Source organism: Colossoma macropomum, unplaced genomic scaffold (genome assembly GCF_904425465.1).
Source record: "Colossoma macropomum unplaced genomic scaffold, Colossoma_macropomum, whole genome shotgun sequence".
NCBI classification, from domain to species: domain Eukaryota; kingdom Metazoa; phylum Chordata; class Actinopteri; order Characiformes; family Serrasalmidae; genus Colossoma; species Colossoma macropomum.
This window is the reverse complement of record NW_023494794.1, coordinates 16,626,826-16,654,298: the sequence shown is the minus strand read 5'-3', so window position 1 is coordinate 16,654,298 and position 27,473 is coordinate 16,626,826. Positions and strand designations below refer to the sequence as shown.

At 38.8% G+C, this 27,473-nt stretch overlaps 1 protein-coding gene across 1 annotated transcript in view; it reads right to left on the bottom strand.

The window, feature by feature from the left end:
• Positions 1-26,231, bottom strand: part of cita (citron rho-interacting serine/threonine kinase a) — a 155,375-nt gene extending 129,144 nt beyond the window's left edge. Inside the window, exons 1-10 of the mRNA XM_036580388.1 lie at positions 26,118-26,231; positions 24,823-24,923; positions 24,493-24,634; positions 23,949-24,124; positions 23,049-23,150; positions 13,052-13,194; positions 9,995-10,088; positions 9,179-9,385; positions 8,234-8,387; positions 2,035-2,218 (exon numbers count right to left, since the gene is read on the bottom strand). Coding sequence (XP_036436281.1) covers positions 2,035-2,218; positions 8,234-8,387; positions 9,179-9,385; positions 9,995-10,088; positions 13,052-13,194; positions 23,049-23,150; positions 23,949-24,124; positions 24,493-24,634; positions 24,823-24,921 — 1,301 coding nt within the window. The 5' untranslated portion in view covers positions 24,922-24,923; positions 26,118-26,231. The remainder of the gene's footprint in view (positions 1-2,034; positions 2,219-8,233; positions 8,388-9,178; positions 9,386-9,994; positions 10,089-13,051; positions 13,195-23,048; positions 23,151-23,948; positions 24,125-24,492; positions 24,635-24,822; positions 24,924-26,117) is intronic.
• Positions 26,232-27,473: the final 1,242 nt, after the last annotated feature.

Below are 27,473 nucleotides of genomic sequence, written 5' to 3'. Positions count from 1 at the left end.
TGAGCTCATGAACAGACATCCAGTTCACCACAGGGAAAGAAAAAACAACAGCACAGACAAAAATGGACTTTGGTCAAAGGTAATGTAGGGCTGTAGGCTTACCTTTTTAGGTGACAGGACTGGTGTTGCACAAAAAAAACAGCAGCCTGCAGAGGCACGTGTTTAATTATTCATTAACAGCCGAGGGACATTTTGTGTTGGACGAGTAACGGACGCTGCCTCTTCAGATGAGCTAGCAAATGAGCTAACAGGGCTAACCAGTGTCATGGATGCTGATGAGGACTCGCTGTCTTCTACGCAATGTATTTTTTCTCCTCAGTGGACGATGTGTCGTTATTTGTCACATAAATATCATTCCATTGTTTCTGGACTTGACCAACATTAGCTAGAGTAGTTAACCCAGTAAGAAATACAGCCGTGCTCTCTCATCCTCATCCTTAACACTGTGCTCAAGTTCAGGCACTCGTTTTTCTGAGTAGTAAAGTAGAAGCTACTTACTCAAAAATATAAGAGAACACAAAGTTGCTTTCTGTTACTTGCCTGTATATTTTCTGTCTGATGATCTGAGTTTCCATGCGCATCCCTACTTAGGAGCCCCTCCTCCTTTTCCATTTCAAACTGTTTTTTTTTTGACAAATACTATATTAAAAAAAGAGTTACTAATATTAACCTTTTAAAAAAAATATATACATTCAAATGTATTTGCATAGCGCTTTTTGCAACTTTACACGTCTTCAAACATCATGATGTTCTATTCTTGTATCGTCCTGCTTTAGAGCTCTATATCTTTTGTTCTGAAGACAGTCACCTTGTGTTTTCAATGCAAATGCAAAAAAGAACACAGAGCTGGTCAAGGCAAACACAGTCCTGTATTTCTGCATTAGGGCAATGTGTGATGTGCGAGAGAGGCAGAGGGAGAGGGGGGAGGAAAACAGTGAAAGAAAGAGTGATGGCGCTAGAACACATGCAGAGAAGAGAGAGGGAAAGGGTTGAGGAGGAAACTCCCTCTGGTTACCATAGAAATACATTCTTCCTCTCAATCGGGGATCAGCCTCTCCTCGACTAATGTTTTATAATGCTTTGGCTTCTCATATCTCCACTGTTCTCTCTTTTTTATCTTCTTCTCCTGCTGTTTCCCTCTTGTACTCATCCCTTCAATCTTGTTTTGCCTTTTCTTTCTCTCTATCCATCTCTCTGCTGTATAGAAACACTGGGAACATGCTGTCCTTTTGTGCTGATCTGAAATCAGCCCCATTTAAACCAAAGCAGAGAAGAAAACAACGGCACCACTAGTCTGGCACATTCAAGCAGGCTCACACACATGGACACAACCAAGACCACTTATGTGGAGATATGAAAAAGGAAATACATATCAATACGCAAAACAGCACCAACACAGCAACGACAGTTCAATTTACAGCAAAAATGCTAACATGGCCATCAATCAACAAAAGCCTGCAGGGCAAAGTTAGTAGCAGGCAAACAAGAGCATGCAAACAGCTGGCTTTTGTTTTGTCATTATTTTGATTACTCTAAAAATACGTTCAGTTAAACGACATCGGAGCAAAGGCAAAGAATCCGCAGCAAAACGATTGTGATGAGGACTTGCACACCATGAAATGGGGATTCCCATTCTACTGTGTTCACATGAAGAACACGTTCATTAGATACAAGATGAGCCATGAGAGCAGCACTGGAAGCATCGGTGCGCTCTCTATTTCACACATAGATGCTCTCTCGCACGCTTATTGTTTTTATTCACGGAGCTTTCACTCAGCTTCAACGATTCCCATTCATCACAACAGAGAGAGAAAGACAGAGAGACAGAGATAAAACACTAAGACGGCTGCTGGCAGAGAGCAACATCTGCATGGATACAGCGAGCGAGACTGACACTCACCCACGATGTCGCCTGGTGACAGTCGCCGTGGCGATGCATGGCAGCCTTGTCCGCAACCTACCACGTTCCCTCTGATACGACAACTCAAAAGTGGAGCAAGTGAAAGCGTATGTAATGTGTCTTCAGGTACTCACTCGGATCTGGCCAGTGCAGTTAGGGCCCGGCTGAAGAACCAGCCTAGAAAGGGCAGGTCCTGTCCCTGGAAGCCCGGGGGGTGCTGGAGCTGCGGCTGGGCTGCGGGCCGGGGGGCCCTGTCCGGCTCCTCGAAATTGGACGTGTCATCTTCAGCGCGGAGCGACGGAACGAAGGGAGGGACGGCTGGAGTGAAGAGGAGCAGATGAGGGGAAAGAGAGAGAGAGAGAGAGAGAGAGAGAGAGAGAGAGAGACGGGGAGAGAGAGTGACAGAGAGAGAGAGAGAGAGAGAGAGAGAGAGAGAGAGAGAGAGACGGGGAGAGAGAGTGACAGAGAGAGAGAGAGAGAGAGAGAGTGGAGAACAAGAAAGGAGATGAAAACAGAGGGGGATAGAGAGAAAAGGCGGGAGAGCGAGAGCAGCAAGCAGTGAGAGAGGACGGAGATGAAAACAGAGCGGGTGAGAAAGAAAGGGGGGGAGGGAGAGAGAGAGAGAGAGAGAGAGAGAGAGAGAGAGAGAGAGAGAGAGAGAGAGAGAGAGAGAGAGAGAGGGAGAGAGAGAGAGGGTCTCAGTGATGAGGTTCTAGTGCAGTAACTCAAAATCTTTCTCCCTCCCTCTCAAGCGACAGACACACACACACACACACACACACACACACTTTCTCACTGCAGCAGCCTCAGCTAATCAGTCTGAGTCACAGCCTGAACCCCTGAGCTGGATCTGCACACAATATTCTAGGGATGCACAATGCTATCGGAATCACATCAGTATTCATATATTTGCCTTAAAAAAAAAAAAAACAACCCAACCAGACACACAGCTTCACGTTTTAACTTCAAAACTGACCTGGGCCGAGCAGTATTCTATCTGAGCCCGACCTGAACCACATTATCATGTTTTGAATCTGAACAAAATCTTGTCTGAGCCTAACCAGAACCACATTTTCATGTTTTGAGACCAAAACTGACCCAAGCCTGAGAACCACATCATGTGGTTGACATGAATACAACAAAGTTCTGTCCAAAACTGACCCGAATTGGCTCATCCATCACCCAAAGTGCCAAATAAAACTAGAAGTCAGCGCTGCTTACTATGTAGTGACATTAATAGCCATCATTATGGCGAGGAGAAACTAAATATAAAACAATATGAGATAACATGCTACAGTAAAATAATCAGTAGTCCAAAATGACATTTAGAGTCTGCTTTAACAAATTTTTTCGTCAAACAATGCCGGTGGAAGTACAGTACTGTGCAAAACACAACTCATCATTTATTTGCCTTTCAGTCAAAACCATCAATGAGTATAAGATATTAATTTAGGCCTGAGTTACCATGGTAACAGCCTGCAGTAATGGTGGAAACTCTTCTACCACTGGTTTAAATAATAAAAAAATTATTCATTTATTGATTTATTTCACGTAAACCATAGAAAGTGTTACCACATGAACATAACTGAACTTTTAAACATGTTGGGTAATATCCTAGATTAATACCATGCTTACTGTACTTAGCAGAGATGAGATTAAACCGCCTGTATGGTACTGCCTATAGTGTAAAGGTGGGAAATATTACAATAGTTTATCAGTATTGAGATAAATATTACGGTTATGAACAATATGCTTGTTCTGTTTCTTACAGAACACTGAACAACTACATGATTCATTACAAAGAGAGAATAATTAGACATGTTTATTGGACATGGAGCAGTACAAGATGTGAAATACTGAACAAAATCATTGTAACCAGAGTCTTTTATGGCAGTTTTTAAATGTGGAACTACTAGTGTATTGTGTCAATGTCAAAATATCATGACACCTGTCGTTTAATGTAAAAATGTCCTTAAGTATTGTGATATATTTTTGCCATATTGCCCACACTAAGTACGGTGTACATTTTCAGACATCCTCAGACCACAGGGTCAATTTTCACACATCAGACAAAACAGCTTCAGGTCTCAGGAAAAACACATGAGTAAAACCATGCTTCAGTTCTCAAACATCTAGCAAATTGATTACTACACAAATTACAGTTTAGTGACCAAATTAAAGATAAAGATATACTACAACCTACAACATTTATTGAAAGATTAACTTGCATAAGGAAGGTGAAAGTCAAAGGAAAGATGTAGAAAAAACAAACAAACAAATAATTAACAGAGACAGAGAAAAAGGGACTCCTTACAACCAGGCAAGATAGACCACCAAAACTGTCACCATCATATAAACTGTACTTAATGCTTTCATCTTTACTAGAGGAGAGGGGGGGGAAATCAAGCTCTACTCTTGTTTCAGATTTGAAAAAAATTCACAGGTGTTTCTTTCCATCCTTCCACTGTGAGAAGACAACTCAGTGCTACAGGTATGAAAGAATGTGTGGCTGTCAAGAAGCCCTGATTGAGGAACAGAAATAGCCAAAAAAAAAAGAAGAAAATATTCAACTCAAACAAAGGAAGCTGCTGGTGTTCTCAGAACAACAGACGGTCCACCTCAGAGTCCTGACCTAAGCATCACTGAATGTGTTTGGGATTACGTGGATTGTGAAGAGCTAAAAATGTAACCAACTTCTAAGACTGACCTCTGGAGGTGTGGACAAATTATCGGCAAATATCTTTGAAAAACTGAAAGCGAGTCTCCTGAAAAAAAAAATGAAGCTGTAAAAGGTAAAGGGTGAACACACTTAATACTGAAAAATGTAATATTATATTTAATTGTTGAGGATTTTCAGTTAAATATACATTTTCTGCCTTTTTTCTCTCTGTGAAGGAGCTGAAAAATAACTTGTACTTGTAAAAGCCATTTTGACTGGAAATTAAATAAATGAAGGGTGGTCTCTGACTTTTGCACTGTACTGTACACAGACACACAAATGATTAAGCAAGTGAAAGTACATAACGAGCAAATCGTTTATAAATATTGTGCGATTATAATGAGTGTGTTAACTGCGGCAGTGCAGGGTTACTGTGATCTGCTGTAATTACTTGGAGCAGAATTAGCATGACCGACTGATTAATTACACGCCAAGGTCAATAACGGATCCTTCCTCCTGACAACACGCAAACATCACCATCTTTATAGTCATGCACACACAAACACACAGACAGTTGAAAACCCTGAAGCAATCGTTTTTGACAGGATAAAAAAGAGGGAAACTTGTCATGAGCTTCCACAAGTCATCATTGCAGCATGACTCAAATATTGTAATAAACAGAAAAAATATTTAAACTACTACTGTGAGTAAAACAAGCGTTTAGAAATCAGTTCATGAATTATTGCTGTGGAGCTGGGCATCTGCTGCTGCATTCAGGAATGATCACATTTTCACTCAGTTTCAGTCAAGTCGCACATGTTGCATCACAAATAAGTTCTAAAAAAAGACAAGTGTACAGAATGTAAAAAATTGCATTAATCCATGTCTTTTTTTGGCAAGAGAACAGTGCATTCTAGGTTACAGATATAGAGAAGTTAAAAATTCAGACTGATTTCTAGGGCTTGGTACTATTCTGATACCAATACAAACCTTGACTTAGGGAGGGGCAAAATGGCAAAAATATCTTATCACGATACTTTGTAGTGCCACCTTTAAAAAAATCTAATCAAAAACTCAACAATTTTCGATCAACATTTCATATAATGCACTGCACCAAACCCAATAAGCAGGATTAATTATGCTCCCTTCTTAATAAAACATGCAATTGGTCAGTATCGTTAAAGTACTCATGATATCCATAGTACACTCAGAACGGGATACTGTTCATCACCTTAACAAAATTTATCACAATAACCATAAAATAGTGTCATACTGCCCACCTCTATGCTAACTATGCTACTGATTCCTGATCGGTACATTTCTTTGACATATTTTAAACAACAAACCAAAAGCAGGTGTGGACTAAAGCAGAACAGAGTGTGAGGTGCTGGATGTGGGTATATTCACTGACTGCAACACTGGCATTAATGCATGCATAATGTAATTTGCGATGCAATGTTCCTATATTGTGGTTTCATGAACAACAAGATGATAAACACCTTCCATGCAATTATCATATCTAAACATCACTACATTTTTATTAGACATTCTATAGTGTGATGTGGATTTCCACCAATTTTAACCCTGTAAGAACTCTTCTAGAAACATTGTCCCACTAACTGTATGTATCTTCTGCATGTTCTACAATATCTTGCTCTGCACCACAATAATCACAACCAATGTACGGTAGTATTATCCACATACTAATGTCAAAACCATAAGTAAACAAAAAATGGTGAAAAACATTTAAAAGTGGCCACCTCTTTTGATTTTACCACTAAGCAGATGCATAATTTACACAGAATAGTCTCCCGTCCTCCCTCTAGTGGGTAGGATGTGGCGCCCTCCCAGTCTGGATCAATCTCATTATTATTCTGTGTGTGTTAAGCCTTCAAATCCTAAAGACCACTATATGGTCACACATTTCAGTTTCTCACTCTCATAACTTCTATATCTTGCATATTAGTTTCATAGTATTTACTAAATAATCAACAGTACTTACTGCACAATAAGTTGCAACCTTAATAACTAATTATATAATTAGTTTAGTTCCAAAATACTAAATGACATCCACAATCAAAAAGACATAAATGGTTTCAAAACTATTTATTCTCCTGACAACAAAAACCAGGGATGTGCACAGGTACTTGAGGACTCAGTTAACAGGTCCAGGTGTCAGTATTCGAATACTGAAATCACTATTCCATTACTTTACAAGAAGACAGAGAAAGCATACAAGCTGACAATTCATTGAAGCTAGGTCCAGAAATAATGAAAAGATATTGCTCTGACAAACTAACATGCTGGCACACTGTCCACTGCGGACAAAAGACTTTGTGTGGAAGACGAAGAGTCCTCCACAACAGCCCTTAATGAACAGCTTTAGTGTCAGCTCATCCGAAGAGGCAGTACTAGAGTTCTATATTAAAGGGGCTTTCCAGCCTAAAACTAGCACTTACTGTTATTTGTTCTGTAATATTCTGTAGCAGAGCATTGCATTACTTGGCCTCATCAGTTTGAAAGAATTCAAGATTTTGTATCCTTTTTGTGTTTTTTTTTCTTCAGTAGCATTCTCCTACTACAGTACCCAACATGCACTGTGCAAATATGTCATGCAACAACTGCCCTCCCACAGCAATAAAGAAATCCTGACCGCTAGCATAGCCAATGAGGCTAATAAATACAGACGTGATATTTGGTTACCTAGCAGTAACATTAGCTGTCTGGATTTGTGAGTAAATGTGTTTACAACAGATGGATATATTTTTTGCTGGCCAAAGTTTTTGTTTAATAAGTGAGTATCCAAAAGGCACATCCTTAAATAAAACAGTTTGAAAGCCAAACATGTTTGTGTACCTGTAATTGTAAAATGTGTTGTATTGTGTAAGCAGACGCTGGTTGGATGTCCCTTTGGGTACATGAACATGCTTCATAACCTGCCTAATAGCATAGAAATTCCCTCTGGGAAAAGTCAATATCATGAAGAATGTTCTTGTTGATTGTTGACGGTATGTAAAGTTAAAAGATAACACAAAATAAGGCACGTATCATCGTCCATCTACAAATTTAAAAGCCATGTACATTAAAAGCCTTGTACACATTTGGTCTCCAGCAGTGGTTCTGCTATCAAGAGGATATGAGAGCACTCAGCCTTACGTGCCTAAGGCTTAATTGCTTAATTCAGAGTCTCAGCCTCTAACTTCATACTGCCTTCCTAATCTGCACAGTAATCTGTTTATTACACACACACACACACACACACACACACACACACACACACACACAAACACACAAACACACACAAAAAACAGCCCATTACACCATAAAATCCACCCATTACAGCCCATTAAAGAACAAATCCTCCAATCACACACAAGAGTAAGATCATTAGGGGCGCATATCAAAGAATGGCCAACAGCTATAGTGTATTCCTTCCACAGTCTCAATATCATCCCCTGCATTCCGCTTTAGTGCAAAGTCTGTCTCCTTCAATCCAATACTGAGGTTGATGGAGTATGTTTAAAAGAAGACAAGGCTTAAACTGACCTTAAACAATCAGTCCATCAGTCCATGTGATTACACTAAGCCTTCGAACTGAGGAAACAGCCTATAGCTGTTCTCGCAGACTGCACAGCTTAGCTACATTCTCTTAAGTTGGCATTGGTGAGTCTTACTATGTCTGAGGCTGCTCCAGTCCACACTGGAGAAGAAGGGGTGAGAGCGCAGGCCCTCGTAGTCCAGCCGATCCCGCGCCCCGCATAACAAACTCTGTACAAGATCCACAAATTGCGAACTGGCTTTGGCTTCTTCAGGGAACTTTAGATAACGCTGGGACAGAAAGAACCACACAGTAAATAAGAGAACAAATGTCCACACACTTACCACTAATAATTTTCTACACAAACGGGGAGCACAATGAGTCCTATTTAATTATGCAAAGAAATTTTATTATACGTATAACCACAGCTTTCAAATCAAGGGCACTTACCTAGTTTATGTTAGTTAACGTTAGTTACTAAAGATGCACGACAAGGGTCAGCAGGTTTTTTGCTTCTAAAGTGTGAATGGCCAATTTATTAATATTTTATTTTGGCTGATCTGTATATTAATTTTAGAAACTGGGACTGCATCTGCCTATTATTACAGAGAAATGTAATGTTTATTTCTGTAATAAGCATGACAAAAAAAGTAAAATGAATAAAATATAAAACATTTTAGCACATGACACCAGAGTCACCTAAACACTCTGCTCTTTCAGGGCAAAAAAATATGTCCTCAGTACCCAAATTTAGTGTGAAAAAATCTGCTGATTTTTGAATCGTAGTCCATTCTATTTATGCAACCCTAATAAACATTTATAAAATGTATAAATGAACTAGAAATGACAGAAAAACATAAAATTAATTACTTTAGCATTACAAACGTAGCTAAAATTAATAAAATGCAGACACCGTAACAGAGTAGCCCAGCGTTGCCTAAATGTTCTGCATATTATATACATCATCAATAATTAGTTTGAAATACCTGCCAAATCTAATTATCCGTCTACTTACTGTATTCACAGACATGCATCAGACTGAGCGACACAGCAGGAGAGCAGCTGATGCTGATGGTCTTACCTGGAAGTTCATGATATTGTTGATGGTTTTGGCTGAGGTGCCGTCGGTGAAAGGTGACTTCATGTAGATCATCTCATAAGCTATAACCCCCAGAGACCACCAGTCACACTCAGCACCATAACTACAGTGAGGGCCCCCACTAAGGGCAGAGAGAACCTCTGGGGCCAGAAAGTCCTGAGTGCCCACTGGAAGCCTGGAGGAGCCCACCTAAAGCACAGCATCAGCTTTATCAGCGATTACTCAATCAACATCATCATCATCATCATCATCATCTCATCATCATCATCTTCATCATCATCAAAACTTCATCATTACAGATAATTGCACTCAGCACACAAGCAGACACTGATCTTGTAGCATTTATTTAAATTCTTAAGGAGTCCATTTGGTGCATTTTTCTTCCAAACAGTCATAATTATTTCTTTTCATGACCACTTTCCAAGCTGTTATCACTCAGAATTATACAGCCTGTTTTTGTTACTGTGCCTTTAAGAAAGATAAAGGTAAGAGACCTCTTTTCTGATAGGCTGTCCTGTCAGCTAAAATACTCCTTATAACTTTATTTTGTTTTATTTTATTTTATTATAGCAGTTTTCATTAATGGACTGTATGGAAGAGGGATTGAACAATGTGTCCAAAACTGTCTACATACTACATAAAACTCTTATTTTCCATGACAGTGACCCTTTAATACACAACCATACTACTAAGTATCAGCATGCATTTCATATTCAAACTATAAACTACAAACACAAGATATTATTATTTTTTCATTTAGATTCAATTCCTCAATCATTTCTGATTGTAAACGATTACCGTTTTATTTGCAGTCAGTTTAGCAGCAGAGCCAAAATCCGCCAGCTTAATGTGTCCCGTACGGTCAATAAGAACATTCTCTGGTTTCACATCTCTGCCAACAGAGAAAGAGAGGGAGTAGTTTGAGTGTAAGAAAGACCTTAGAGAGAGAAGGAATAAAAGAGTTATAGAAACAAAAAGGGAAAGAAATAGAATTCACGTATGCTTTAAGCAAGAATTAAACGTTAGGAAATGTTTTGACTTAATGATTCCAATTTTTTGCTGCAGTCAGTATTTTTTTAAGCCATACTTTCCCTTAATTAGTTAATTATTTTCTTAATAAGTGTGATCTCTACACTCTTTGATTTTTGTTGTGTGCTTTTATGAGGCAAGTCTGCGATTTGCAACCTTACGTTGGTTTATATTGGGATAATAATTCGCAAATTCATCGCGAGAATAATAGAGGGATACGTTTTTCTTGGTCATGCAGCAAGGTGCACCATTCGGACAATAAATCTCATCCATTTGGAAAGCACTTGGATATCTCTAGAAGTGGTCATTTTTTAAGAACACTGATGAAGATGCCCAATAACATCATACGTTATAGAACATAGAATAAAAATAAATTATCTCAATAAGTAAAAGACAGTTTAACACACAGTTATTCTAATTATGGTTGAAATATTTGGGGGTTCACAATGGACATATTCTTTGTGGTACTAATTTCTATAGTAGTAACGCAGTTTGCATGCTGGGCGCCTCATCTTTGAGTTGAACAAAGTTCAATTTCTAGCGGTTAAGTACTTGATTATGTTCACCACCCAGATCAAAGGTAGGGTGAGATTAGAGGTGGGCAATAAGACAGATATTTTATCGTTATCATGACACATTTTATTATCGTGTTAGTATGACTTTTTTTTTTTTGTATTGTCGATATTGTCAGTACTTAAAAAAACACTGATCAACTGCGTGTTTCAATAAAAAAGAGAGCATAATTAGTCCTGTATACTAGAGATGAAACGATATTAAAATTTCATATCACGATTATCATGACCAAAATTATCACGATTATCGGTATTATCGCGATATTGTTCAAATGTTTTGAAAAGTAAAATAAATTAAAAAATAAATACTGATACACAAACTGAAACTCGTTTCACCAACTTTTATATTAACACAAATAGAATTGGCAGCAATATGCACTTTTTGTTTGCATAAACATTAAAAAATAAGGTAAATACATTTTTAGTATTACTTTTGTATTACTTACAATACTTGTAATACTCTGTAAACAAAAGAATAGCAAATGTATTATTATTACAGTTATTATTATTATTATTATTACTGTTATTATTCTTTTTCTTCTTCTTATTATTATTATTATTAATTACAATAACTAGGGATTTCCCTGCATAGAGAATTAAATCTCGACCAACTCTGAGGTGGGTCTTAATGGAAAATTACTACTTCTAAGAAGTGCTGCACTCGGGGATTTCTGTCTGAACTGCAACTGCAGCATTATTGTGCCGTTGTGGCGCTGTACCACTAATCAACACAGTGCACCAGGAAAAACAGCCAAAATCACAGAGGAACTGCGTGACCGCGCTGTGAGCTGCAGACAGTGTAGAACTCACAGTGTGTCTTCACCTGTGGAGCTGCTTCTCTGAAAGCATTTTAAAACTAAAACATAACTTAAAATTAACGCGCATCTGAGCTGCGGCAGAAACACTCCTAAAGTTTAATCTCTGAAACTCTGCTTTTCCTAAAATCAGCACACAGCGTCTACTCGCGCGGGGTCCCGTCCCAAAGCACACTATCTTCCCTATGTAGTGCACTTCGTGGATCATGTAATAGCAAATCCTTCACCCAAAGAGTGCGTGAAACGTTCGACTAAGTCATCTATAATCAACATTAACAACAGGTTACAAATCCCCTATTTAAAACTCAGCCGCTTGTTAATGATGATCGTGTTTGTTTGAACAGTAGCGCACTATGTAGGGGACACTGAGTGATTTGAGACGGTGTTACTCTCTTCTCAGAAAGTAAACACTGCAAGTGAGACGAGAAAGGGGAGCTGCGCAGATTGAACCTCTGCAGCGTCTCGTTCAGGAGCTCGTGTGACTGTTAACTCAGAGCTCATTTTGGAGACTCTGCTCCACAGAAATGTGTTAAAAGCTTTAGTTTCGATTCACAGTTGATTCACCGATTGTTTTTCTTTTTTTTTGACGCTAAAAGCTTCATTTTATATGATTAACGAACCATAAGCGCAAGTTAAACCACACAAACCGTGACATTTCTTCTATTTCGAAGTCCCCACGGACTTCTACGTTCAAGTTAACCTTGCATTCTCTAAAAAGTAGCGGGTGGGGGTCGCGAAATGACTCGTAAAGTTTGATGTGTTGCCCCCTTTCGCCGCTATTTTCTTTCGGCATGTTCTGCAGACAGGGTGGTCATCTTCAATTAACTTTACTTCTGCATCTTTATAAAACCCAAAATATGACCAAACGTCAGACTTGGTCTTCTTAGAAGGCTGAAATATCTCCGAGTTTTCACACCGCGGTAATCGACCGCGGTTTTAATGATACTTTAAAGTTCAAACGGTACTACTAACCGCCATAAATTTTACCGCGGTTTACCGTGAAACCGGTAACCGTTTCATCTCTACTGTATACTTGCTTGTAGCGCAATACAGTATGTGAAACATTAAACAAAAATCAGTTTTAATGGCAGTTTTTAAATGTGGCACAACTGGTGCATCATGTCTATGTCTAAACATTGTGATACATGCTGCGTATCACAAATAATATCTTTAAGAATTGTGACATGATGTTGTTGCCATATTCAAAACGCCCTAAAATTAACAAGCAAGAAGTCTGGCTAATTTCAGCTAGTCAGTCAGATATCCCGTCCTTAGACAATAAAGACAATTAAATATGTTGCCTGCTTTTTTTTGATGCTAAAAAATAAATAATATGTACTGAACTGTCAATATGATTAGAAATTAAATAAATGAAATGGAGGTCTCTGACTTCTGCACAGTACTGTAAGTCTCTAACTTAGAGATGTAAATCATCTTACCTATGCACGTATCCCATCTGGTGTACGGCATGGATGGCCTGGACCAGCTCTGCCAGGTAAAACTGAGCCATGGGCTCATCAAACTGATCCTCATATCTGTTCAGCAAAGCCATGAGGTCCCCTCCCGGCAGGTACTCCATCACCTGCAGGTACAAATACAAATAACACTGTACGCTCAGGAGAGATTACAGCATGACACACACAACCTGTCCCCGGTCACAGCGCATCTGTTTACAGCTCTCTATTAAAGACCTGCAGCAGAAGGATTAGAATGAAGTGATCCTAATGCTGTGTTAAGTCTGTGAGGCCTGTCTGGGAACCACCAAGGTATGGATAAACCATCCAGTGAGAGTGAGCGTTACCAAGAATAGCTTCTTACCAGGAATTCCCTGTTAACTAGGAAAAACTGCATTTTGAAGTGCAGTAAGCATAAAATAGGTTTAAAGGCTAAAGATGCTAGCTGTCTAATATTCATTACGCCAGAAGTTCCCAACTGATTTTGTCTTATGTACTTCTCCACATCTCTTCAAATACAGCTAAAATATGGCTATAATATGTGTAAATCAGTTATCCATTAAACAGAGTTAGTTTTGCTTACTAGCTTGCTTTAGTGCCTCTCTCAATCAGAAATCGTTGTGAATAAAGAGGTTTTCCATGAACAGAAAACTCAGAACCAAAAACCAAAAAAATCCCCAAAAAAGTTTCTACGCTTGGATTAGGTGGAAAGGTTGGTTTCTCGATAAAGGGGTAATGTGAAAAATAGTGATGGAAATCAAATTTTCAAATAATCAATGACACAGCAGGAACAAGTATGTGTTTGGCACTACATCATCTCAGAACCATTTGTGGTGGCATTCACAGGAGTTGGGTGGGCGACGGTGACGTATGACAGCAACCTAAGCCCTCATTACTGGCTGCTCCAGGGTTGAAAGGGCTGAAAGATTTGGGCAAAACATTTACTTTCAACAAAACTTTCTTTTTTTTATTTGGAATTGGAGTTCGTTTAAATATCAAGTAGCCACTGTTCTTTTGTAAATGAAATTTGATACACATTTTCTTTCCTTGTACCTCCCGCTAACTGCTTACATGATTAGTGATATTAGACTGGTTTCCAGCCAGCCATCGAATTAAATTCAAGTGAATAACTGAAATATTGCAAAAAAGAAATGAATGAATTACGCACAGTTAGAAATTAAGAGTTTCCATCAGCTCTGCAGGAGAATAAAACTCTCCACTTCGTGTTCGTAAAACACTTTGATAAATAGGCAGCAAGTCTACAGAGAAATATTTAATGTTGAGCAACTTCTTGTTGAATTTTACGGCTGTATGTGTTAAATCATATGAGCGTCGAGACACAAAGCACTGGCAAACATAATGGTTTAGGAAATGCTCATTAATCAGCTGCAGCAGGTTATGTCTGTTAACTGCTTAATATTACTTATATTTTATTTCTTTAATATGATAAGTCCATGTGTACCTACTGTCACCTGCAGTGTTTTGCATTCAAGTGAACAGTCATATCATTTTATTCCATTTGTATTTATGTTGTTTATTTGGAAACAGTTTCCATCACAATTCATCACGAAAACATGTATCCAGCCCATGTAAATTATTACATGAATTTTAACAAATGTATTTGATATTTGCTGTTTTCACTGGGCATTTAATATCGTATGCAATATACAAACATCCAAGAACCCGTTCCAGCACAGCAGATAATGCTAGGCTCTATGCCAACTTCTATGGTTTGCTATGGTTTGGTAGTTTTTGGAACTGTTTGGTAGTTTTTGCTATAGGTTAAAATTAACTGCACACCCGCAGCCTATAACTCACTTCTTCTTAAATATAATAAATTGACTAAAGCTTAATCATGTGAAGTAGCATTACGGCTACTGTTACTGTCTCTGTCTTTTTAGTTTTCAATAGGGATGCACTGATACCACTTTTGCCATGTTATGGACATTTAAATCGCCTAACTTGACTGACAGCCACGACAGATGTAAAGCGTTAATTAAATATATTAAAACATGCATAAAAATGTGTGGATGGAAGGCTGGTGACGTAAAATCTGACGTCAGTGCATGTATAAACAAAAATAAGGTGGCAAGTAATTGGCTATAATTCCACTACAAGACCAATAATAATAATTACATTTGCCCTTTTATCAGCCATTAATGAGCGCTTGGCAGTCCGCTGAGAAACCATCTTGAGCATGTTCATTCACGTTTAATCACTAGCATCAGAGATGGGGAGACGGTCAAATCATTGTTCACAATTACCCTCGCAAATGCTAATTAGCCAATTAATTAACTGGCTTAAACAGCACCGTGAGACAGGCCTAATAGCAAGTTTGCTGTGAAAAGAAAGAAAAAACGCTTAGACAGAACAATACATAAATGCCAAGCAACTGCAGATGTATGGCAGAAGAAAAACTGAACAACTTTTAAGATCAGTTCAATGGGAATGTTACTTGAATTAGAACTGGTTATGCTCTCAGACCAGTAACGCTGGTTTGACCTAATGGCCTCTTGAGGTTGCGTCGTAAAGTTTTATCCACTCAGCTGAACGACTTTCAAAAGCAGTCTTGTAACACAGTCATGTGTCTCAGTGAAGGTTGCTTTATTACAATTGCAGCAGGCAGATCTGGTGCAAATCTAATAACATGGAAACATATACAGTGAATTATTAAATGTGAATGAATGTTTTATTACCATGCCGTAGGCCTACAACAAAACTTTCAGTCTGAAGAACTAATTTAACAATAAATGGTTTTGATAAAGACGTGCGAGGGAGCCGCCTGAGCTTCATGCTTTTTGGTTAGGTTATATCAGAAAATCAGAAACCTAATCTGTGCATATAAAAGCAGACTCATTATCATAATCATTCTACTAATATCCAAAACTCCCACTTCTGCATTATTCAGAAAGCCCATCAGCCACGTGAAGAGGATGACTAAGATAAACACACTCACTCCGAAGGAACGTGTTCTCAGTATCTCCTCATCTTCATTTTTTTGTGACAGACAGACGGACTCTCACTCCCACACACAGACGTGCATGTGCATGTTTTGCATGTATTGTGATGCACTGATCTGAAGGTGATGATCCAACTGTCAGTACTTCACAAGCACTAAACAACTAAAGGATTTATTACAAAAAAAAATTATTAATTAGAGAAATGTAAAGCTCACCTAGCCAGTTTCAAACTCTGTGTACTACGGTTTGTGGCTGACACCACAGCCAAGCAAAGCTAAATCAGCTGCTGTAGAAGGAATGTTTCGATCACAAATCGCTCTAGAAAGCGCAGTGCTCCCCAGTGGTTCTCGTTCCATCAACTGCCAATTGCAAAAACAGTAATGAAAGCAGCTTTTCAGATCACAGGACCGTTTATTGCTTACCAATTGTACAAAAGGTGGCCTACTAAGAGGATTCATTTATTTATTTATTTATTTATTTATTTGTTCGAAATACAAATTTATGTAACTTAATCTAGTTCATCACTACAATGCAGACTGCATATATCCAATAATCACAAATTTGACAGCTCTTCCAAAAACCATGGTGCCAAATCGCTCTGTCGCAATCCAACATGACTAAACCGATTTCATCTCACTTAATAAACAAGCTACTTTGTCAGCCAAACCTCCATAAAACAGCAGCAGCATGACTGCATGACCTCCCGATTCCCACAATGCACAAGCGGCCTGCTAGGTGAACCTCTTGTCTTTGCCATGACCACCCAATTATGATGGTATGGACTCTTCAGGCCCATCCCATTAGCATCTGCTTTTCAGTAAACAAATTTGTCTACTGTCTTACCTAGAACCCATCCGACCTTACTGCTATGAAGATACTGGTTTGCCTGTGCACTTTTTAGGTTATTCATAGCCTCTCTGTTGCTTGCTAATTATTATTTTTATTATTATTATTATCATGGTGAAATCTGAACATCTGTCTGATGTCAATATTATAATTTTAATAAATACACTAAATGGCCAAACAAATATAAACACCCTTCCTAATTACTAATAACTAAGTTCAGATGTTTCAGCCACACTCATTGCTAACAGGTTCAAGCGCATAGCCATGCAATCTGCATAGACACATGTTAGCAATAGAATGGGGCATATTGAGGAGCTTAGTGGCTTTAAACATGGCACTGTTATGGGATCATGACATTTCTGCCTTGCTAGATCTGCCCTGGTCAACAGTAAGTGCTATTATTGTTAAATGGAAGTGTCTAGGAGAAACAACAGCTTATCAGTGAAGCAGTAGAGCACGTAGCACGTAAAAATCGCCTGTCCTGTGTTCCAAACTGCTTTTGGAAGCAACTTCAGCACAAGAACTGTTCATCCAGAGGTTCATGAAATGGGTATCCATGGCTGAGCAGCTGCACACATGCCTAAGATCACTACACGCAATGCCAAGCGTCAGCTAACGAAGCATGATCCATCGGTCCAGTAAACAGTCCACATTAATGCCCATGGTTTTGGAAAGGGATGTCCAATAAGCTCATATTCGTATGATGGTCAAGTGTCCACACTTTTGCCTATTTAGTGTATCTGTATGATTCTGATATTACAGTTCATCCCTAGAATCAATTTAGGATGAAAACTGAGATTGTATGAATCACTGAATAATTTCCTGAAGAACTGTAAACGACTCAAATTGTTGCCTTGGTCAGAGATTTACATCCCTGACATGCACACGTTCTCTCTTAGAAACAAACAAATCAGAAAACACGTCTGATCTGAGTGATCTGGTCTATTCTGAGAGACTGCATGGCAGCTGCTTGCCTCATCCGGAGTGCAGTTGGATGTGATATGGCTGATTCAGTGTGGCGTGATGGCGCTCTGATTACACATCGCATCAGACAAACACATTCACACACAGAGCACGAGCCTTCAGCCCAGCCTTTCCAGCCACACTGTTCCACACATGAGCTCACACAAACACACGCATGCACACAAACTCACAAAGCAACATCAATGTTAAACAGCCTGAGGCTAGAGTTCTACCACTGAGGCACCAGCTTTTCAGAATGGGCATTCTACAGGACTGCAGCAGTCAAAGGAAACCTGTACGTGTGCGCGTGTGTGTGTGTGTGTGTGTGTGTGCGTGTGTGTGTGCGTGTGTGCGTACATCCTGCTTCACTCTCACATGGATTCTGTCTGGGAGCTAGGGCTGAAAGATGAATTGTTTTCATACCAAAATCACAATCTAAAAGAGCTGCATTCTATTCTAGCTTATATCAACAACCAGACCTGTCACAGCCATCCAGATTTTATATAAATTGATAAATTCCAGAGAAACTTACAAACTCATTTCTTTACTGTGGTGGTGATAGGAACCAGGGGTCACAATGTGTACAACACAAATATGGTCATTTTATTTACTATCCAAAACCACCAGTTAACCTACATGTGTCTTTTGAGAATAGTAAAATAGTGGTAAATCTGAAAACAAATTTTTTCTTTGGGGACTACTTTGATTTACATGTTTAAATCCATTAATGGTGGAGAGACACATGTACATCAAAGCCCAAAAGTTTCTCTCAAAAATATCATAGAACAATGTCTTGAACATCAGACAGCGTATTCATAGACACATCATGTAATAACTTTTTGTGCTGTAGCTTTTAGAAGCATTAAACTCTTTAGATGTCTGGTTCCTATTGCAACCACTGTGAACAACTCTGACTTGGTAGGTTTCTCTACGCTCAAACAGAGCGTTTCACATCAAATGCTGAATAACTGTCTATATCTTTATAATTGGCTTTTGGAGAGATTTAGAAAAATCATTGGAAAACTCTTTTGACTTTCGAACCAGCCGTTAATACTCGTAATCATTAACTACCAAACAACTACGTCCCTTAAAAACCTTTAAAACAGCACTGCATTTTAAATAAAACAAAGCTGTAAGCTTTACTGAACAGAAAAATACAGCCTTACATAATGTTATAAATTGTAATAAATAAAGAGTAAGTTTGAAGTTCACATGCATAGTTTAAACAACAATCAACAAAGTTGACACCCTAGTTAATAAAGCATACCGACAGTTAAAATATAACCATGGTGCTACACTCAACAGAAGCATCATGACATTTAAAAAAGAGTTAGTTGTGGCCTACCTTAGCGTTGTGCCATATGGCTAAATATCCTATTTGCGATAGTGCTGTATACTACATTTAGGATGGTTTAATCTTGGCTATTAAACCACATAACACAGGTGAAACGGTGTTTTACGTGAGCAGAAATATGTCTGCTGAGTGACGACTAGCAGGCAAGAGGATAAACTATTGGCACAACAATCTTAGAGTTTAAATCCCACCAGTGTCGAATCCAAAACTGGATGTTATTAGCAGGGGCATCGATATATCAGCCAATATATCAGCCAATATATCAGTCCGGGCCTAATATTACAAAGGTTTCACTATATAAATGTGTGTGTCCCGCCACAGACAGACTGAAATCTGGCAACCCTAGCTGCACTGTTGTGTGAAGCATGCACACACACACACTCTCTCATGGACACGCACACCTTCACACACACACACACACACTCTCTCTCTCTCTCTCATGGACACGCGCACACACACACACACACACACACACACACACACACACACACACCATGAATGGGAGGCAAAACTGGCAGACCATAAACGGCAACCGCAGCATTCTAGTCCATGTTACCTAGCAACTAGGTAGCGAGGGTCTTTTGAGCCCAATGCTCAAGCAAAGGCAGTTCTTTTGCACACGCATATTTTCCTATGTGGTGTGCCTCAGCTTGGGGAAAGGGTGATATTGAGGCTGGGTGGGAGTGCGGGGGGGTTTGGGGCTTGAATGAGAAAATCACTCCTGTGCAGTTAGCTCTGTCTGTGTTTACTCTCAGGAGATTCCTACTCCTATCCTGCAGGCTTTCAAATCTCAGCACAACCCTCTGATAATGAGCAGGGGCTTCTCAAACACAGTACCACTCTGTGTGTGTGTGTGTGTGTGTGTGTCGGTTAACCCATCTGCAATGGGTGTGGTGAGGGGGTCCACATATGAAAATTATGAAAAAATATATACCCATGAGACTATATATATATATATATATATATATATATATATATATATATATATTCTTTTATATATATATTCTTTTATATATATAGACTCATATATTAGTCTCAAGGGTAATTTACAAATTCCAGCCACACAAATAAACTAAAATCCTCTAATTACGTAATATGTCAGTAAGCAGCAACCACCGCTCACTTTAACTACTAAATCAATGATCAACTGTGACTGTGTACAGTCACTATTCTTTTCAGAATCAGAATTGGTTTAATGGATGTTCTGCTCAGCTAATTAAACCAGTTCTGAAAAAAGTGTTGGGTGAACCATTGTCTATACCAGAATACCACGATATTGACAAACCACGATACTGCTTGTCAGCATTTCAGCCAAAAATTTCAGCAATATACATACAGTGCCGCTGAAAAATTTGTGAACCCTTAATCATTTTCTAAATTTGTACATAAATGTGACGTAAAACACGACTGGCTCTTCATTTAAATCATATCAATAGACAAAGAGAACCCAATAAAACAAATAATACAAACAATTATATAGTTTTTCATCCATTTATTAAACACAGTGATCTAACATTAAATATCTTTGTTGGTAGTTAGCATGTGAACCTTTAGAATTATCAGTCTTGTATAGATGATAATTAGGATCGGGAGATTCAATTAATTAAATGACAATCAGGTGTGAGTGTGACTGATCCTACCCTTTTAAAAACTTCAACCTGAGACTTCACCATCAAATGCTGTTCTTTACCACACACATTTGTAAGTGTATGCCATGTCTCAGTCCTTTCTGAGGACCTCAGAAAACTATTTGTCAATGCTCATTAGGACCTCAATGGAGGGACCAAAACAATTTCCATACAGTTTGGACTTCACTCATCAACTGTTAGACAAACAGTGTACAAATGGAAATTCAACACCCTTGTTACCCTTCCCTGACTCCAAGACTAAGGTGTGGAATATTTTGGGAGATCACAAAGAACCCCAAAGGGTAACATCTAAGGATCTGCAGACCTGTCTTCCTCTGGATAAGGTCAGTGTTCAGTCCACAATCAGGCAAACATTGAAAAAGAACAGCATGTATGGAATGATAGGGATTGTTCAACAAACAAACTGAAAATATGCTGACATTAAATAAATGAATTGTGTTGTCTTTAAGTAACTGGTTTATGCAAAATGGACAAAGAGAAATAACAGTATATTTCAAATAATGAAAACTGTTTATGTTTATCCAAGGAGAATTTCATTCCAATGAAACCTGAATTAATTGCACTGAAACTGCTGTGTCTGATCCACTTAGACCAGCACAACACACACTAACACACCACCACCACATCAGTGTTACTGCAGTGCTAAGAATGATCCACCACCCAAATAGTACCTGCTCTGTGAGGGTCCAAGGGGGTCCTTACCACTGAAGAACAGGGTAAAAGGGAGCTAACAAAGTATGCAGAGAAACAGATGGACTACAGTCTGTAACTGTAGAACTACAAAGTGCACCTATATAGTAAGTGGAGCTGATAAAATGGACAATGAGCATAAAAACAAGGAGGTGATCATAATGTTATGCCTGATTGGTGTATGCCTGTGTTAATAACACTATAGTGTGAAATTCCAAAGTTGCAAGTTTATTTTTAAATTGCATTTATGTTGTCTTGGTGAGAACTCTTAAATAACTACACATAAAAAAAAATTAAAAAGTATCAGTCTTAAAACTCCTATATCGGTCAGGCTGTAGTGAAAAGCATCCATAGTCAATATGTTTAGCGATTATAAAAATAATTGTTAGTGGCAGCACTAGTACCCATTGAGTCACTGGAGACCCTCATAACCAGCTAAGGTCTATTCCACCCACAGTAATCTATTTCATTTGTCAGCTACCATTAAGCCTGTTACCCAATGTGGTGTGGCGCAATGTCCCTGAGGACTGGTACGGAAAAGAGCTGGAGCCAGATATCAGCATCCCCTCGGGTTATCATGAAATTGCAGATTTCTTCCAGTTATGTGAGGACAAACCATTCATACCCCTTAATACAAATATAATCTGGTGTAGGCTTCAAGCGAAGCTGTGCAATGTTTTAGATCAAAGACTCTTGTGGTGAGGGAGCCTGGAAGAAGATCTGAATGCAAGTGTTAGTACTTCAGAGAGAAGGCTTGAGAATAAAAGATGGCTAAGGCACCCTCTGCTGGTCACAAGGAGCACAACAAGAGAAGCTCTGTGCACATCTCAAATTTTCTGTGTCTATGACAGATGCTAGGAGCTCTTTTCACTCCCATTATAAACACACGAGCACGCAGTTTAGGTAGACCTACTAAAATGGCAGCAAAAGTAAAAAGGTATCTGAAGCTATAATGTTTGTGCCACTGCTTTTTTTTAACCTTTCTTTCATTCATATTCTCCTGGAGTAATTTTAGTCTCTCTTTCCGTTTCTCAAAACTGAACAAAAGGCTTTTATTCTCTCCTTCTCTAGGTTGGTGCGACCTGAATTAAGCAGCCATGCAGACAGAGCACTGTAGCACTAAAGCTTCAGATACAGCGTCCATTAAAGACCCCCACTGAAGCTGAGTAAAAAAGAGTTTACTTCTCACAACCCACCATAACACTGTTCACTAATAGCCCATTCATTCCATAAAGACTGACCTGCAGGCTCTACAGGTGTATATCTGGAGAGCAGAAAATAGGCTACAGTCTTGGGACAGAATGGCAACGGCTTTAATGATCTACCACAATATAAAACACCCTTGGTTGTTTTACATGATGCATTTTCTACATTATATAGCATTATTTGACAATGCTCCATACTGAGAAACAACAACAGGATCCAACTCATCTGATTCAACTTCTTAAGAACTAATTGTGCTTGTCATGAAGCACGCCACAAAGTGCAATTTCCATGAAGTTACAGAAGCGGTCACTCACCAGGTAGACATTATCCTGGTCATGAAACGCATGCTGGAGCTGTGGAATCCAAGGGCTGCTGCTGAGAGCCAGGATGGCCCGCTCTTCCTCATAGAACGCCACCTAGATGAAAGACAGTGAACTGAAAGCCTGCTTAAAAAGCAAGAGCCAGGCAATTTTGAGAATTAGCAAGGCTCCCAAATATCTACAACAATTAAGAAGGGAAGGGGGCAAACTATCATAACATGGTAAATACATGGCTGATCATTATCTTTAGCATGATGGATTTGTAAATGGAAAAATACATTTGTAGCATTTTCTTTCAATGCCAATTCCACACTGTGACAATGCTGGTGTTGTAACAAAGTGGCTGCAGATTACAGACAATTACAACTCCATTTACATATTCTTTGTCACCTGTATTTTGTCTATTGTCCAAACGTAACAAATCCTCAATCTAACAATTAAAAGTCAAATAAAGATCTTGCACTGGTCATTGCGACATCGATCCCTGACAATGCCACATCCATCCATGGCCAGGAGTCCTATAGAACATAAATGGCCTCGCTGGGAGAGCAGTCCTCCCTCTGCCCCTCATTGAATGCCCCTGGCACGGGCGCAGGTTAGCTAATGTAACAGAATTGGTAGATAGTGTTCTCCCCAAAACATGTTGAGCCGTACAATGACGTTGCATTAGCAGCAGCTCACAAAGATGTGGTGGAGCTGGAAGTACGAGCCAGACTTCACATTTCCAGCTTGGTAACATTGTGTGATGGAGAACTAGCTAGCAGGTGGAACTGACAACAACTACAATTAGGGAGAAAATTGGGTATCCCCCAAAATGAATACAATATATAATGTCCAGTTGCAGGCATTTGTGTGAGAAAACAGAAGGCATGTTTGTGTGTATAAGTTACTCACATTGTCCTGAGTGCGGAGGCAGTTCTTGTCCATGACCTTCATAGCGTATATATCTCCCGTAGCCCTCTCCTTCACCACCTGCACCTCTGCGAATCGCCCGCGGCCCACCACTCCTCTCACTTCAAAATCCCGCTTACCTGGCTGCAGCTGCTGCAGCTCAGCCACTACGTCAGAGACTGACACATACGAACATACACAAGAAAAACTTGAAAATATCTACTAATATGAGTAACAGAGTAAATTCATACTGCTTTGATGAATGCTAGCACAGACTGGTTAACTTGCTTGAACCAAGAACTAGAATGGGGCACTCTGGAGCAGTCACACATGAGCCTAAGAGGGTATATAAGAGGTATAAAGTCTCAGAGCATTGGACTGTGGAGCAGTGGAACTGAGTTCTCTGGATAGATAAAGCTCCATCCAATACCTTTGGATGAGTTGAAATGGCGTTTGTAACCCAATCATGCAACATCAGTCTCTGACCCTCACTAAAGCTCTTCTGCGTGAAAGCAATTGAATCCTCACAATCAAAGCAAGAACTCACATTTGCGGACAAAGTTTGCCACATGTTTGATCTTCATGAGCTGTGGAGAGCTGCATTCCTGATAGAGCAGCAGCAAAGCGTCCAGCAGACTCTCCCTTGTCAACCCATGTCCTCCGGCAGAGCTATACACACTGCTTTTCCCCTACATGAACATTATACACAATATCAGACGGAGAACAGAGCCAGAATAGATTCTTCATCATAAACCACAGCTACCTGAAATTAGCATAAGTACAGTCACCATGGTTGGAATGAAACCGAGGTCTCAATCCTGATTAAGATGCATAAAGAAATATTCACTGTCGTCCAAAAAAGGCCTGAAGGATTTACCTGTAGGAGCTGATTAAGGCGTGAACAGCGACTTGTGATGGGATCCACTGACGCCAAATCTTTGACGCTGCCGTGTCCTCCATATTTGAACTTCAACATTTCTGGGGGAATATAGTGGATCAGTAAGTCTGTACAGATGTACTATGTTATTGATACATGGTGACATTGCTGTTAAGTTTCACCAATATTTTCAGTGACATATTTGATGAGCATTATGGACATAATACAATGTTCATAAAATAGCCGTGTCCCTGTTGCCAAATAGTTTAAGTTTTTTAATTCTATTTTTTTCACACCTGGTATCCAGGACCTGACAGTTAACTGCAGTATAGCTGGAGTGTTTCATTTACTGGGTGCTTCAGGCTGTTTCGCCAGAACAATATGTTTTAAAAAACAATAATAAATAAATAAATAAATAAATAATCATTTTCCTTACTGGAAATGTTATTTCTGTCTGGTTAAAGTTTACAACACTGTAAGGTTCCAATTTGTGTCATTTTAAGTGGAGAAAATGTAAAAAACAGTCCAGTCAAAACAAGATACTGTAGCCGTAGTCAGGATGAAAGGGTTCATTAACTTGCTACAATGCTAGCTTAGCTATCTTAAATGTCATTTGACACCGTAATGTATTTGAAAAATATCATAATAATGAACTTTATCAATCTCGCCCAGGGCTATGGATCAGTGTACGCTACACATCTGAACTACTGTGCCTTTGCAGAACAGACACTGTCGACGGGCAAATCAGTGTACAGTCAATGTAGCTTTGAAGAATGTAAAGCTAATAAGCTAGTCTATGGCTAGCCACATAAGGACCCAGTGCAGGGTGGTTCCATATTTGGACTGTTTAGACTGACCACCATGAGCTAACGGTCAGCACGGAGCAACATTACCTCACAGTTAAGGTAGCTAGTCACAAAACCACAAACGTCAAGTAACGACAATATATTTATCTTACAGACTAAGTTACGAAGTTCAGACACCATCACGAAAAACACAACTAAGACAAAACACGGTGACCCATTAGCAGCTAACTTAAAAGCAGGCAAACCACTCGTCGTACGTCTAAAAACACAATGCAACACCATTAGTATAGTATTGCTGAAGCAAAAATAAAACAGTAAAGAGAACACCGTAAATGGTTTAAACTGTATTTAACTCACTGTTAGCAGCACTGACCCAGAGCTGCTGTCGTTACTGTCGATATTAGTGACCGTTGCGCTAATTAGTCATTTTAGCGCTTCCGTTAGACAAAAATGTCACACTCTAGCATTCAACAGCATACGAGTACTTACCAAATACCCACAGGAGTGTTTTAGACTAAATTATCGAAACAGCTTGACAATATAAAACTATTTCACGAGTGTACACAAAAACATTGCTGCCAGTGAAAGCGCCCTCGTTTCCGGATAACTTTCAAATTTTGCGCGGTCTTTCTGAGAGCTGATTGGCTGCGTAGTGACATTACGTAATGACGTCCGGCACCTCCCGTTAACTCTCCCAATGAGCTAAAGCCATATAAACCTATATACTGTAATAACGTTCGTGATATATGTTGTAGTGATGTGTGTTATAACTGTTATGAATAATTGCATCAATAAAGAAAACCCTCTCAAGAAAAGACTTTCAATTTTGTTTGCAAGTAAAAACAAAACACTACCGCTAAGTTAGTCACGTGACGTAATATGCTACTTCTCATATACAGATCCAGATGTGGACTACACTGTAAATATTATGATTTTAAAGGGTAAATACTATATATACACAAGTGCTAATGTACCCAAGTTTGATCTTTTCTTAATGGACTTTGACTCATTATTAAAAACTTTTCTCTTAATGTTATGTTATTTGTAAGATAATATATTTATAGAATATATCCTGTCATCATATTTATTATGTCTTCGTCATATGTTTTAATCTGAAAAGTAAGCTAAACAGCAGCTCATCATTACGCTCAGCCATTTTAGAGTTTAACCCAAATTGATTTCTTGCTAGAGAAATTGATTCCATACTACTGTTTATATATATATATATATATATATATATATATATATATATATATATATATAATCACATTAATCATGTAATAATTTTCACTTTTGAAAAATTCATTAGTACATGTCAAATTTCATTCACACTTTCAAAAATTCATAAATTCTCCCTACTAAAAAAATAAAATCTTACATGCTAATACAGCCCCATTTCCAAAGCTGCTGAACAAAATGTAAGTACAAACAGAATGCAATGATGTGTAAATCATTTAACCCTATATTTTACTGAAAATAGTACAAAGACAACATGTCAAATGTTATAGCTGAGATTTTTTTATTAGTTTTTTTGAAAAATATATGCCCATTTTGAAATTGATGCCAGTAACATGTTTCAAAAAAGTTGGGACAGCGGCATGTTTACCACTGTGCTGCATCACCTCTTCTTTTCTTCAGTCAGGTGAAGGAGCGCTGTTAAACACACACTTTGTAGTTGAAGGGTGTTTTCATAGTGAACAGTAACCTGATAGCTGGATAGTGAAAAGACACTGCGCTCATCTCAGGCCATGTTAGTTTTAAAGGGCTCATATCCTACATTTCTATTTTGTGCATTTTTTATTTTATGTCCACCTTTGACACCTGAATTTCATTATCCCTTTAGAA